The sequence below is a fragment of the Cavenderia fasciculata genome (assembly GCF_000203815.1).
Source record: "Cavenderia fasciculata unplaced genomic scaffold Scf_Dfasci-F-a-25c12.r2-5, whole genome shotgun sequence".
Classification (NCBI taxonomy): Eukaryota; Evosea; class Eumycetozoa; order Acytosteliales; family Cavenderiaceae; genus Cavenderia; species Cavenderia fasciculata.
In genome coordinates, this window is record NW_004457729.1 from 3,723,589 (window position 1) to 3,738,753 (window position 15,165).

At 33.1% G+C, this 15,165-nt stretch overlaps 7 protein-coding genes across 7 annotated transcripts; 2 read left to right on the plus strand and 5 right to left on the minus strand.

Annotated features, from left to right (window-relative positions):
* Positions 1 to 168: 168 nt before the first annotated feature.
* Positions 169 to 1,666, minus strand: DFA_01822 (uncharacterized protein; the record flags this gene model as incomplete). The annotated part of the gene is made up of 6 exons (XM_004359730.1): positions 169 to 366; positions 387 to 575; positions 649 to 855; positions 971 to 1,351; positions 1,424 to 1,525; positions 1,631 to 1,666. 6 exons carry the CDS (start codon positions 1,664 to 1,666, stop codon positions 169 to 171), a joined length of 1,113 nt encoding a protein of 370 aa, XP_004359787.1.
* Positions 1,667 to 2,386: 720 nt separating this feature from the next.
* DFA_01823 (putative acyl-CoA synthetase) lies at positions 2,387 to 4,138 on the minus strand (the record flags this gene model as incomplete). The annotated part of the gene is made up of 4 exons (XM_004359731.1): positions 2,387 to 2,995; positions 3,101 to 3,386; positions 3,465 to 3,818; positions 4,023 to 4,138. The coding sequence occupies 4 exons, from the start codon at positions 4,136 to 4,138 to the stop codon at positions 2,387 to 2,389; spliced, it is 1,365 nt and encodes a 454-aa protein (XP_004359788.1).
* A 270-nt stretch (positions 4,139 to 4,408) lies between these two features.
* DFA_01824 (uncharacterized protein) lies at positions 4,409 to 5,042 on the plus strand (the record flags this gene model as incomplete). Its single annotated transcript, XM_004359732.1, has 2 exons — positions 4,409 to 4,735; positions 4,845 to 5,042. The coding sequence occupies 2 exons, from the start codon at positions 4,409 to 4,411 to the stop codon at positions 5,040 to 5,042; spliced, it is 525 nt and encodes a 174-aa protein (XP_004359789.1).
* A 387-nt stretch (positions 5,043 to 5,429) lies between these two features.
* Positions 5,430 to 7,428, minus strand: DFA_01825 (optic atrophy 3-like family protein; the record flags this gene model as incomplete). The annotated part of the gene is made up of 5 exons (XM_004359733.1): positions 5,430 to 5,935; positions 6,060 to 6,269; positions 6,332 to 6,392; positions 6,562 to 7,151; positions 7,227 to 7,428. The coding sequence occupies 5 exons, from the start codon at positions 7,426 to 7,428 to the stop codon at positions 5,430 to 5,432; spliced, it is 1,569 nt and encodes a 522-aa protein (XP_004359790.1).
* Positions 7,429 to 7,479: 51 nt separating this feature from the next.
* DFA_01826 (uncharacterized protein) lies at positions 7,480 to 9,735 on the plus strand (the record flags this gene model as incomplete). Its single annotated transcript, XM_004359734.1, has 3 exons — positions 7,480 to 7,487; positions 7,852 to 7,883; positions 8,726 to 9,735. 3 exons carry the CDS (start codon positions 7,480 to 7,482, stop codon positions 9,733 to 9,735), a joined length of 1,050 nt encoding a protein of 349 aa, XP_004359791.1.
* Positions 9,736 to 9,894: 159 nt separating this feature from the next.
* Positions 9,895 to 13,181, minus strand: DFA_01827 (uncharacterized protein; the record flags this gene model as incomplete). The annotated part of the gene is made up of 7 exons (XM_004359735.1): positions 9,895 to 10,387; positions 10,481 to 10,869; positions 10,950 to 11,390; positions 11,473 to 11,811; positions 11,873 to 12,317; positions 12,425 to 12,902; positions 13,127 to 13,181. 7 exons carry the CDS (start codon positions 13,179 to 13,181, stop codon positions 9,895 to 9,897), a joined length of 2,640 nt encoding a protein of 879 aa, XP_004359792.1.
* Positions 13,182 to 14,113: 932 nt separating this feature from the next.
* Positions 14,114 to 14,629, minus strand: hspK (heat shock protein Hsp20 domain-containing protein; the record flags this gene model as incomplete). The annotated part of the gene is made up of 2 exons (XM_004359736.1): positions 14,114 to 14,282; positions 14,352 to 14,629. The coding sequence occupies 2 exons, from the start codon at positions 14,627 to 14,629 to the stop codon at positions 14,114 to 14,116; spliced, it is 447 nt and encodes a 148-aa protein (XP_004359793.1).
* Positions 14,630 to 15,165: the final 536 nt, after the last annotated feature.

Below are 15,165 nucleotides of genomic sequence, written 5' to 3' on the forward strand. Positions count from 1 at the left end.
GGTGCGAGCGTGCGGACCAACGCGTTGTTGAGGTTGTTGGTTGGGAATGTCAGCGTCAGCACCGACAATGTGTCGATGGCAGCAACCATCACCGTGCTGGCGATCGTGCCCAATCCACCTGTACCCTGACGCAACAACTCGATCAGCTCGTTGATAAAGTCGGGCTCTTCAACCAACACTTCGGGGAACCCCTGCCATGCACGCTGCTCGCCCGTCAATGTTGGCTGGTACAATAGGTTGACAGTCAAAAGACGCATCTCGACCCATTTTTGGCGTGCCTTGGGCGACAACATTGCACGCGCCAGCTGGAAGCGATAGTAGATTGCAAACAAGTCGTCGTCCAACAGCGTTCGCTTGCCAAGGATTCTATTTACAAATGCATATACATTCTCTTCGTTTCTGTCAATGTGGTGTAGACTGATCACCACCTTTCCACCAGGTGCTGTTGTAATACTTGAAAATGTATCCGAAGAGGTAGTTGTTGTGGTTGTTGTTGTGGTTGATGTATTATTATTTACAAATTTTGGTTTTGGTTCATAAAATTCAAATGTTGTATTAAAAATTGATTTTGGTAACTAAAAATAAAAAAAGATAAATTAATATAAGAAATAATAAATAGATCTATGAATTATTATATATTCTATTTACCTCTAAAGTTTCACTACAACATGCTAAAAGGTCAAGATGACTCTCAGAGAAACCTTGAGAAAACATGGCAACTTTTGGAATCAATAATGTTTGTAAAAGAGTATGATTTTCTTTTACATATTTTTGATTGGTCAACAATGCATTCAATACTTGTAATACTCCACAAACAATTTCAAAATCATTAAATGCTAACAATTGAAATAATTCCTATGAAAATATATAAAAACAAAAACAAAAAAAAGAGAATAAGTAAAAAGAAAAAGAATTGATTGATTGATTGATTATTCTTATTATTATTTGTTTTTGATTTGATTTGACATACCTCTGATGAATGATAAATACTGATTGAATTACAAGAATACAAAAGTGATTTGGTAAAATTCAAAATATTTATCAAGAATGATTTGTCTCTATTGTATTGGTCTTCTGTAATATGGTCTGGTTTCAAAAGTATTGGAGAGTATACAACATGTTGTTGATGTTGAGATTGTTGTGTTGTCGGTTGATCGGTTGTGGCGGTTGTTGTTGTTGATGATGATGATGAGGTTGTTGATGAGTTTGATGATGTCGAAGAAGACAACGTCGTAGAAGAGGTGGAAGATGATAATGAAGTTACATATTTTGGAGGTGTATAGGTTTGAATCAATCTTTGAAAAATCTCTTCAAATCTGTCTAATAAATCGTTCCAATGATTTAAATCATCCTATATTATACACAAACCGTTAGTATATTGAAATATGATATTCATATATTTATATTACATAGTAGTACTTACATTTTTCTCAAATGGCCATTCAGTAAAATTAACCAAACAATCGTATAACTTTGGTTCTGGACAATGTACTAAATAATCTATTAAATGCTTTTCAGTCGAATTCTAAACATATACAAAAGTATTTAAAAAAAAAAGAATAAAGTTAGTCAGTTTAACAATAACCACAATGAAATTCATTGTTTCTCTTTATTTTGCTATTCTACTTACAACTTTATAAGTTTTAACTGTTGATTTTAATTTCATCTTTATTAAAGAACTCTCTAAAGATGAAACAAAAGTATTAATACTTTTCAACAATAAAAAAAAACTGATGAATGAATGATTGATTTAATAAATAGGTAATATATTGTTTGTACGATAGATAAACAAATACTATACTTTTATAAGTACACTAAAAAGATTTAAATGATAGAGATAAACAATATAATATAAATAAAACTAACGACGATGATGATGATGATGATAAATCAATTTGATGATAAAATATAATATTCTGTTTGGTTGATATTAAATGATTTTGTTGATGATGAAGGATGATGATGATGATGATGATGATGAATGAACAAAGAAATATATTCTCCTTTTCTTTTTCTGTTGTTCGATCAAGTCAGTCTCTCTCTCTCTCTTTCTCTTTCTCTGTCTGTTTGTAAATAAAAATGATAATGAACTTGAGAGTTTTACTTGTTCTTCTTTGTTTTGGTCGAATATTAAAAATTTAATTTATTTTTTTTCTCGATCATAAACCCATAATGAATCATTCACGACTGAGACCAATGGAAATGAGTAGAATAATATTAATATTAATATTAATATTATTATTAATATTATTGTTTAATTTATAGTATTTCAAAGTTTATTTATTATTATTTATTATTTGTTTGTTTATTAATCTGTCTGAAAAGGAATGTATATATTATTATTATTATTAATTATTAATTATTTGATTATTTGATTATTTGATTATTATAATTTTGAAATTGAACCATCTTGATTAATTTTAACATTAGAGATGGTAGTTTCCAACCAATCCTTGGTACTATTGTTGAGATGGTAACCCTTGGTATAGACCTTGTTGTCGACAATCTTGGACTCGATACCTGGGAGGAGGTGGCCGGTACCGGTGGCAACGTTGAAAACGGCACCGGAGAGTTGGCCTGGCACCGAGGTGACAGTGTCGATCGAGAAGACATACTTGACGGTCGACACCTTGGACATGAGTGTGCTGGCAGTCTCGGCGTTGACCTTGCCGGCGACAATGACCGATGTGAGGCATGACAAGTTGGTCTTGGCAAACTTGTCGCTCGACAAGATAGCGCTGATCTGCTCAGATGTGGCAAACAACGTGGTGCACTTGTCCTTGCTGATGCTCGACAAGGCAGCTTCGGCCGAAAAGGCGTCGCTTGGTACCACCATGACAGCACCCTTGGACAATGCACCCATGTAGAATGCGTATGACGTGCCAGAGTGGAATGGCACATTAAATGAAATACGTGAGTGAATCTTGACGCCCAACAACTCTACCAAAGCATCTCCAGTATTAATTAATGATGATTGTGAATATCCAACAAGTCCCTAAAAAACAAAAACAAACAAAATAAGTTAATATTTTATATATATTATGTGGATGTTGTATGTTGTATGTTTGATTGATTGATTGATTGTCTTTTAAAAATTTACATTTGAAGATGGAATTAGGGTAGAGATTTGATCGGCAGATGTTTTTCTATTCTTTAAGAGGTTGGCTTGGAGAACAAACTCTTTGTAGAGATCGATTCCTGGTTCGATCGAGTCGCCGGTGGAAATGATATATCTGAGGCTTGGGTATCTCGTGTCTCTAAAGAGCTCCTTGAAATTCATTCTTTCCAACTCTGGGAAATATGCAATTGTCTCGTCGATAATCTTTCTATTCTTTTGTTTTGATTCTACAATGAATGCTTTACTTGATGATGTTCCAAGTGCATCTCTAATTGTCATTCAAATCAAATATATATTGTTAGAACAATCTTTTTTGTTTTCTCTTTCTTTCTCTTCAATTACATACCCAATTTGAGATAATGAGGAATCTGGAGCAACTGGTACAAAGGTTAGACCAGCAGTAGATGCAGCCATTTGGGTGATGACATGTTCTGGAGTTTGAGAGGCATTGGTTAAAACACGCTCGTTGCTGTTGATATTTGATTCAACGAATCCACTTGCAAGACCAGATACACTCTCCCAGAGTTCCTTGTAGTTGAACTTGAGGTTGCTGACATCATTTGGGAATAAAAGAGCATCGTAGAATGGGTATTTAACAGATACCTTTTCTAATCTAGTTGCAATCGTTTCATTGGTTGGTTTGAATTTAAGTGTAGCCGCTGCTGATGCTGAATATGTTCTAGTACCGAAAATAATCAATCTAAAATATATGTAACAACACAAGTCAGTATAATAACATATAGCATATAACATCTCTCTTTCATGCTATGTCACATGTATCATCTTCTTGATCATCACTCGTCCCACTCTCTCTATATCCATCCATCCATCTATCTATCTATCTTATTGTCTACATATGTATTGTATGTAGTTGTAGACAGACAACCCAACTATAGTTTCTTACAAGTTGTAAGATTGATTGACATGATGAACAAGCTTTGTTAACTGAACTGAGTTGAGTTGAGTTGATATACTATACCTTTCAGATTGCTTTAATAATTGATTGGTGGTGTTGAGCATTTTCGAAACGTTCTACTATCCTACTATACAATAACTAATATTACTCGACTACTTCTTCTTCTTCTTCTTCTGATCTACAAACACTCTATTCGATGAAGCAGAGTACTCTCAGAGTGAATGATCATAACACTCATTATTTTATTTTTTTGATTTTTTTTGTTTTTTCATTGTTGTACTCTGGCTAGTTTGAGTAGTTCAATGATTGAGCAATACTTTAATATTAAGCAATACTTACTCAAACAATATTGTATAATAGTTGTACATCGAATCATGTCAACAAAAGAACAATTACCAGTTGTACAAGCAAGTGAATTGGCAGCTGGCAAGAGAAAGAGTGTCATCTCTAGAAGATTCAGAGTGGTGACAGACGAAGATCGTCTCAAACTCAAACAAAAGACGATAGAACTACACATTGAACGTTTGGAAAATGACAATGAATTGGAAATAGACGAAGAAAATGATGAAGAGTATAAAGTCGACGATCAAGAAGACATGGTATACTCTACACCAAAAAACAAAAGAAAATTGAATAGAGAAAGAGAGAAAAAGAAATCACAAGTTAAAAATCTATCATTTCCAATTGTATTGGAAAGATCTGTAAGTGTTATTATTACAACCAAGTTGAATTTGAATTTAATCTGGTCAGACACACAAAACTAACCATAAATCAATTTGATTGATTTGATTACTTTTTACACTACTATAGTATTTAGAAACATATCCACCAAATGTACCAACATATAATACAATTGCTTCAACACCATCTATATACCCTCCAAGGCATTTTTGTTCGATTTGTGGTTACATTGGAGATTATTCATGTAAACAATGTTATAGTAGATATTGTAGTAAAAAATGTTTTGCTGTACATAATGATAATAGATGTAAAACTTCTCTTTACTAATAATAATTAATAATAACTAATTCATAATAATAGAATACGTATCAATATATTACTTAAAGTAATATAGTAATAATAATAATAATAGAATAAACTCAATATAGCGATGGAGTCAAGTTGGGAATTGGATAAATGATATCATCGAGGAGAGTATCAGTATATAATCATTTCCATCCCAACTTGATCCAAATTTTGTAAATATAATTAACCAACCAAGTATAATATTTTGGATTACAAACATACATCTTTGTATGTATAAAAAAAGAAAGAAAGGGGTTTCGTATTGTATTATAATATTAATTTGCTATTATGATCATTATTATTATTATTATTATCGTTAATTAATTGGTTATTATTTGTTGGTTGGTTGGTTGGTTGGTTTGTTGTGTGTTAGGAAAGTATTACACCTCTATGTGATAAGAATTTTGATATATTTACACCGGTACCTGCCTCTTCATCACTAGAAGAGGTGAACGATTTACTATGACCTGATGATGATTGAGTTGTCGTGACAATTGAATGATATGGATTTAATCGTAATGGTAAAACGCCAAGCAATGATCCATCTTGACCATCATCATTCTTATCGACATTATCATTGTTGTTATTATTATTGTTATTCAATCCACTAGTACGTCTAATTTTATGACGTAATTGGTCATTCTCTAATACCATAGAATCAATCAACTCTTGTTGTTGTTTGGATTGTTCCTCTAGTTTCTTGAATCGATTGTTTAGAGCTTCTTCCTTGTTATGTTCCTTTTGTGCAGACCGTTTGTTTTCAAACAACAACAATCCAACAGCAACACTCAACAAAAAGAATTCACTGGCCATCTCACTACCAAGATCGATAGCACTGTTTACATTGAGTTCTGTATTTCTTTTTGCAACATCTCCTGTAAATCTAGACAAGTAAATGTCTACATACATACACATACATACATAATATAATCAATCATTAATCATCATGTGTTATAGTATATTATTAACATTAACATTGATCAATATTTGTAGACATACCTAATTTATGGAAACCTCTAGCTATACTAACAACGCATGTATGAAATGCAGGAGACTTTGAAGCTACAACCTTGATCTGTTTCGAAAACGGTTTGGCCAATGATTTAACAAGTAAACTACCAACTTTGAGCAAAGGTAATACCATTCTTAATCTTCTCTCTACTCCCTCTTTGAGCTCAATCAATCGATCGATCAACTGCTGCTTGCTATCTAATTAATGATGATGAATTACTTTCTCCTCCTCCTTTATTTAGACCAGTCTGCTATTTTACGTATAGACAGACGATCAATATAAAGTAGTACTACTAGTACAATAGTTATACAATCTTTTCTCTAAATCTAAGCTAATACTAACTAAATAGACAACACGATGATGACTAAACCCTCCCTCCCTATGCAAAGATTTTTTTTTTTTTTTTTTTTCCAAAGTCAAGACTTATAATTTATTCCAGGATTATTAATATTATTTTGGTACAACAGTTTTCTTTTTTCTTTTAGATACTGTAGTAGTTGTTGTTGTTACTGTCGAGGTGTCATCATCATCATCATTATCATTATCTTCTTCTTTTTCTTTTTCTTTTCTTTTTTTTGGTTCTGTCTTTTTCTTTTTGATTGTTGGAGGTGAAGAAGATACTTGTTGTTGTTGTAATGGTTGTAAAGTGAAATGAATCTTGTTTAATGATTTTGATTTAGTCCATGTGTCTAGTGTTCCACCACCCTCTGGTTGACCACTTGTACTTGATGTAAAAGCAATTAAATAATCTGATTTTGATACTTTGGTGTTTCTAGTATGAAATCCTTTGGATGATGTATCTAGTATGGCACCCAACTCATGTGCATCCATAATCTCTTTAATTGTATCTCTTCCTCCAAGTTCCTTTGACATTATATTGTGGTAGTTATTTGATGTTTTACCAGGATTGGTTCTCCAATCTTTACTTAAAGTATCCAAGTATTGGTATTTTGTTGATGATGTTGTAGATGATGATGATCCATCATCACCACCACCTACCTTTACAATTGGACATGGTAGATAGAGTACCAAATTATATAACTGAGGATTTCTCAGATAGATATCTACAGCCACGTGATCTATATACATTCGATAATCAAATAGTTTAGTAACTCAATGAATGTCAGTCAGATGATCATATATACATTACATACCAGCCCAAGCAGCACCTCCACTGACCAATGTAACTGTACTCTTCTGTAAAGATGACGGTTGATTCGATGATAATAGTAAACCTTTATCAGCTATATACGATTCAACACATTGACACATATAAGCAAAATGATCGCTTGTCAGCCTTTTTGTTTTGTCTCTACCTGCAGTCCCAATGATTGATATTGTTGTTGTTGTTGTCATCTTCTTCTTCTTCTTTATCTTTATCTTTATCTTAATAATAACAATAATAACATGTCATTGTTGTTGTTGTTGTTGTTGTTGTTGTTGTTGTTGTTGTTGTTGTTGTTGTTGTTGTTCGTTGGGAGATATATATCGTGTAGGAAACAAGACATAGAATTAATTAATTTTACTAGCGAGTGCAGGACTGCTGTGTTTTTATATTCCTTCTTTTTTATTAGTATATAAATATTCAAAGAGAGAGAGAGAGAGAGAGAGACGATCAATGTAGAGTCGACGAAAAAGGTCAACTAAAAGAACTCTTTAGAAGAAACGGATGGAAATAGATTATTTGCCCTCCCCATACCGGTACTAGTAAAGATGCAGATTATCATAACCTAATTTCTCTCTATCTTGGGATGAACAATTTTAATGTTTTATTATTAGTTGTTGTTGGTGTTGTATTATATCGCGAGTAAGTAGGTTTATTGATGTATCGACAAAACAACCAATTGACAGCAGACATCAACCTCTATTTTAATTAATTAAAGGTAATACACTGATCATCGCCGTTACTCACCCCTACTAGAGGTCACAGTCTTCCCAGCTACTCTTTGGTACCCAATATCTTTGGGATTGAAATAGGTCTACTGCCAATTCAATGAATATAGTCGCCGTCAAGGTACTATTAACCGATACTACCTTGATCGTAGCTACGATAGTGAATACAAAATTACAAGCAAGGTAGCATCGGTTAATAGTACTGACCGATAGCCAGCCAGCCAGCCAGGCAACTCCTCATGACACTCTTTAAAGAGATCTCTCACTTTGCAAGTTAACACATGTTCGTTGCAACGAGTGATGACTCGATCGTTAGAAAGAATCCAAAGATGGATTGCAACTGCAAACATATATACCGATGATCAAAGTGACCTGGTGAATGAATGAGAGCTTCAGTTTTGTTGGTCGATCGATAACGAAAACGAGACCACCAACCACACACCTACTATAACCAATGGTTCAAATAAAGTAAACCTACGTAACCAAGCATTCACCCATCGACAAGCAGATATTTGTAGATTAATAAACATCGGTTTCAATTGAAAATATCTGGGTCCGCGCCGCGGCACATTTCAACGAAAGAGTAGGTCAAGAAGAAACTTTTGAAAGAATTCTGATGAATAACACAAAGTTGTGCAACTGCAGTCTACAAGATAAGAACATCACCCCATCGACAAGAGTCAAAACAAGCAAGCAAGCATCATCATTCTACAATAATAATAATATTTACAAATGAATAACATAATTTTATCTTTAATAGTATCAGTACTAGCAATTTTATTGGTATCATCAGTAGGTCAAGCACAATTTACAACTGATGGATTCCCATACCAAGTATTTAGCAATAGTTCAGCCTGGAATCAATTGATTCCATCTGGTGCCACCGTCGAACCATTGTCTGCCTCGATGTTACTTTTAATTAAAAACTCTCAGACGACCAACGGCCTAAGCTTCGCCTACTACCAATGGACTGCTCCATTGCACAATGTCGACAGCACCACCTTTACCACCCGTATCAACATTTACCAACCACAAGGAGAGTTTTACCACAACTCTGTTGATCCACTCAATACCGGTCAAATCTTGAACCTGCCAGTTCCCAGCACCGTCAACCCCGACCCAATGGCCGACGGACACATGATCGTTTATGATCGTGCCACATACACCTTTTACGAGTTTTCACGTTTCATCTGGCAAAACTCTACTTGGGCCAGTGCCACTCGTTTCGATCGTTTCCAATACGATGTTAGTGGTAGTTATCCAGCTTTTAATGCCGGTGGTTCACGTTGGTGGATGCGTGCCGTCCGTGGTGCAGGCTCTACCTTTATCGGTGGTCTCATCCGTTGGGACGAGCTTGTTGTCCGTGGTGAACTCAACCATGTCCTCGCCATGTCTGGTCCAGTCAACCGTATGCGTAAGACCGAGTCGCCAGGTTACACCTATGAGCTCTGTTCACCCGTCTCTAGTCGTACCGATGGCTGGTACGTCGGCACCAACACTGTCATGGAAGGTCAACGTATCCGTCTCAACCCATCATTCAACGTCAACTCACTCACCGGTACCAAGGCTAGAATCATCGCCCGTACACTCCAACTCTACGGTGCCTACGTCGTCGACAATTCAGTTGATGCCTCTCTCTACTTTGAAAACAAGGGTGGCAACTATGCTACCTCTCCTTGGGCTAGCTTTGCCAGTGATATTGGTCAAATTCAAGCTATCACTCTTGATAATTATCAAGTACTTACTTGTGATACTCCAGTTACCAAATAAACCAGAAAATGGAAAATAAAATGAAAAAGGAAATAAATAATAAAATAATATTTATTATTTATTTGTATTATAATTGTATTATTTGTTTGTTGATTGATTGTTTGTTTGTTTGTTTGTTTGTTTGTTTGTTTGTTGATTGGTTGTTATTTTATTGATTGTTTATTTATTTAGGTTTACAATATTAAAATCATTGTGAAGTAAACATTTAGCTTCAAACCCAAGTATTTTTGAGAAAAAGAAATGTTCTCCATCGAGTGAACGTTGGAGATTCTTTTCTTGGACGAATCCGTGGTCTTCGCCTTGATAGATTTCAAGTAGTGTAGGGATACCAATCGCTTTCAAGTGTTCATACATCTCGCGACTTTGGTTTGGATCGACGACCATATCATCAGCGCCATGGAAAAAGGCAACTGGCACCTTTAGCTTGGACACATATCGAATGGGTGACCGGTCATAAAACAATTGTCGTTGCTCTTTATAATCGCCTACCAACTTGTCGGCATACCTAAACTCGAATTTATGTCTACTCTGTTGAGCCAGCTTATCAAGATCTCCAATACCAAAAAAACTACTTCCACCTTTAAATACATCTCTAAATGTTAATGATGCCAATGTTGTAAATCCTCCTGCACTACCTCCATCAATTAATAATCTAAACAAAAATATTTAAAATAAATAAATAAATAAATAAGTATATAAATATATATATATATATATGATATTGAATATTGTTGTTAATATTTACGAATCATTTGAAGCAAAACCATTTTCAACTAGGTATTTTGCACCATTACAACAATCGTCAACATCGTAAATACCCCATTTAGTATTTAATAATTCTCTGTATTGTCGGCCATATCCTGACGACCCTCTATAATTGACGTCTAGTATACCTATACCTCTTGATGTCCAGTATTGGAATTTCATATTTAAAACTGGCTCTGCACTATCTGTAGGTCCACCATGAGACTTGACAAGTAGAGGTGGAGGTTTGTTGGATGCATTACTAATCTGTCCAGCATTGGTATACAATGGATTAGTTGGTGGATAGTAATACCCATATGCAAAATGACCATCACTTGTTGCAAATTTAATTAGTACTGGAATTGATATAAATCTACTATCATATGTATCCTAATATATAATATAAATGTTAGTATACTTGGTTGGAATATATATATATATATATATCATGTTTAATATATTATCCATACCAAAGGTAAAAGTGGTTGAAATTCAATATGATAGGGTAAAAGATAAACTGATTTACATTGTCCTGTTTGACGATTACATTCATACGGGAATCCAAATCTTTCAATAATATAAGTATCCTTTTTATCTTTATCTTTATCTTGATATCTAATTGATGAAACATCGACTTGTACTCCAACTTTAACTTTTTGTTGTTGACTATTATTTTGATTGTTTTGATTATTTTGAAAACTTTTACGAGGAGATGATAATAATCTTACAAGTGTAGTTGTTTGAGTTGGTGAACCTCCAAGAATAGTTACTGAACAATCATATTCATCTCTACACCCAACTCCTTGTTTTTGTGTTTTGATTGATCTTCCAATCGACATTTCATTTTCATATTTCTCAAATCCCATTCCAATCTTTATATCAATTATATATTTATCTCCAGTTGCCATAATCTAAAAATATAAATTAAAAAGGTAACATTAATATATTTGTATATTTATATTTTGTATTTTGTATTTGTATATATTTGCATACTCTTTTATTTGGTAGCAAGTCATAAAAAGATCTACCAAAATACCAAATTGGTTCACCGATTTCAATGTAACCTAGACTTTTGGGGGACTGGATTAATTGGTTGGTTTTAGAGATACTATTGTGTTTATGGATTGCCCAATAGCCCTCACTAATATCAGATATATAGTAGAGTGAATCACGGTCGTCTCCAATACCCCATTTCGGATCGATCACGGATTCATTAAACCAAGACACACGATACTTTGATGTGAGAGATCCATCAAAATAATGTATATTTCCAACATACAATTCTGTATCATCCCATGGCATATTTGGGAAACTCCATGATATCCATGTTAACTAAAATAAACAAACAATTTATACACAATATTAATATACTTTGATTAATGAATATATTTACATTTATATTTATATTTACTTTTGAGAAATCATGATTAAATCTTGGATAAGAATAAAAATCTCTACCTTGTTCAATGATTTTAATTTCTTTGGTACGTAGATCGATTGAACATAGATAGTTTAGCGCTTGTTGCAATTCTTCCTCTGGGTTATCGGGTGATGGAAAATGCTCTTCACAAATATAGACAATTCTATTTCTCTTTTTGTCATGTGTTCCATCTACAAATCGCATGGTTGTATTACGGGTAGTGACAGGTGGTGTTAATCTTAATGGTACATATTTGTCTCGATGTGGATAATGTAGATACAAAGCTTGATCTTCATTGATAAATACAACTTTAAAGTCTTGGTCATTAGCATGACGTGGATAATTTAAAAATACAATGGGTGTACCTCCATATTCATATACTGATGATCTTGCATTATACCCAATTGGTATTAAATCTCTAAATACAAACAATAGATCAAAATATATTAATATATATATTATTTAACTTAACGTTATTATGTTGTTTTGTTTAATTATTATGTTGTATAATTATGTAGTAGTTACCTATAATTATTATTATTGTCAACTTGAACAGGAACGAATCTACCTTGTTCGGTTGGTCTTACTTCCAACCAAAATGCAAAGTCTTTGGTTGGTTCATAGGTCTCCAATGAATATTTTTGGTTGGATGTTGCTAGTTTGGTGGTCCATGGACTGTACCATGATCCGTATGCACCCAACCTATCAATACCTTTGGGTGATGGATCGACACCAATATTGTCCATCATATCATACAATGTATCTGGATTACACATATCCAAAATTGTATTAGTACTTCCACTACCACTTTCATCTGGTGACGATGAGTAGGATGACGATCCAGTTACCACAACGATGGTAATGAGCATCATCACCATGACACTAACAATTACATTGTTCATCATCCATCCAAAAGAAGATGGTGATAGTGTTGTTGATGATGGTTTTACCATCTTGTAAATTTGATAGATATTATGTGTGATCGGAGAGAGTGATAGAATAACTAAAAATAATTATAATAATAATAATGAATGATAATAATAATAATAACAATCGTAAATATATTATATTATATCATTATATTATATTATTATATTTGATTCGTATGTGATGGTTATTAGTTCATCAATTCAATTCCATCCATCATCATCATTATCAACCATCACAACCATCATCATCATCACCATTTCACATATTTCTGGTAATATGTTGATTGCACATATATACATGATATGATACGATAGATGATAGATATATGGCTTGTCTTGTTTGACAACAACATACTTGTTCCTGTTTACACACCCAACTGACATGACATGACAGTGCACCTGACTTGTCTTTTTTCTATTTCAATAACTTTGAATGTAAACCAAACTAAACAAGTGGTTCTTCATTGTTTGCATTTATACTGTCTTTACTGGTGTCTCGTGTTTAGCAGCATGTTTGTTGAAAGTGGATCTAGTGTCTGTTTTAATGTGAACACGTTTGTTTTGTATTTTGATTGAAAACACAATGTATAGAATATATATATACCCCCCTCTCCATCACATATGAATTTTAAAAAAATGATCCAAATATTTATTATTATTATTATTATTGTTACATTCTTTATTAGATGTCTAATTTAACCTATCATGAAATCTATTCCTATCCATCCATCCATCATTCTTGGGTGATACGAATTATTATTATCATTATTATTATTATTGCTATTATTACTTGGGATAATATTATATTATATTATATTATATATTATATTTGTTAGATTTATACATTTGTTGTTATTGTTTTTTGTTAGATGACTGTGATGGCGATGATTATAATGATGACGATAGATGTGGGTGGTTGTTGTGTGTGATGGTTATACATGATGAATAACAATCTTATAAATATTTCCATTCATTTTTTGTTTTGTTTTGGTTTGTTTGTTGTTTTTATACAATTAATTAATTTAAATCTATATCTCTCTCTCTTTCTCTCTCTCTCTCTTTTGATGATAGATAGATGGATGGATAGATAGATTGATTGATGATACTGATTAATTTGGGAAGTAGGGAGAGATTTTAAAAAAAATGAGAAGAAGAGATATGTCCTCCTTCTGTTTGTCTGTTTGTCTAGTTGGGTTGGGTTGGGGGTTATACTTATTTATAAATATTTTGTTGGTAGAATCGAATCAATAGTAGTTGTTTTCCTTTTTCTTTTCTCTTTTCTCTTTTAGAGTTTGGAAGCGATTGGAATCTTCATCTTTTCCATCTTTTCCTTTGGAATTTGAATTTCAAGGATACCGTCGTTCATTGATGCCTTGATTTTAGCTGGATCGGTTCCAGGTGGCAAACGATATGATCTAATAAACTTTCCATATGAACTTTCAATTCTATGACATCTAAAACAAAACAATATTAATATACTTTAATTAATATTAATTAATTCTTTACTATAGTTTTTGGCATACTTTTCAGTTTCATCTTTTTTGTTAAATTTCTTTTCACCACTAATGATAATAGTAGAGATATCTTTGGAAACATCGATGGTTACATTCTCCTTGTTTAACCCTGGCAACTCAAAGACAATGACAATGTCGGTATCATTCTCCTTAATGTCAACCACAGGTCTCCAAATATTGATACGTGAAGGTGATGATCCTTGTCCACCAGAGCCACCATTCTCAAACAACTTTCTTTGTAACTTTTTCATTTCTTTGTGTGGATTAAATATAACAGTTGTTGCCATAATAATATTTTGATTTTGGAAATAATTAAATTGGAATGAAAATAAAATAGGGAATGTTAGTACTACTAAACTACAAATAAATAGACAATAGCATTGATTGAAAGTTGGTGGTGTTGGTGGCGGTAGTGGTTTGATGATACACAATCACATGATGATGATGATGAGGGTGGGGAAAACAAATAGACAATAGTGACGACGATGGAATATGATTATGATTATGATTATGATGATGATGATGATGATGTCAGAGGATTAAAAGATAGATAGGGTTGGAAATTTAATTATTATCCATTTTAGGGGTTTGGTTGGTTGCAAAAGAAACAAAAAGAAGAAGAAGAAGAGGAAGCAAGAAGATACAGATAAAAAAAATCATATTATAGATTTGAAGAAGTGTGTGAAAAAAAAGACGATAACATAACATATGTTTGTTACATTGGTTGATAGATAGATAGATATACAATCTTATGCTTGTTTGCTATGAATCATCACCAATAATTTAAATTATCTAGGATCTGTGATTTCCAAATTTGGATTGT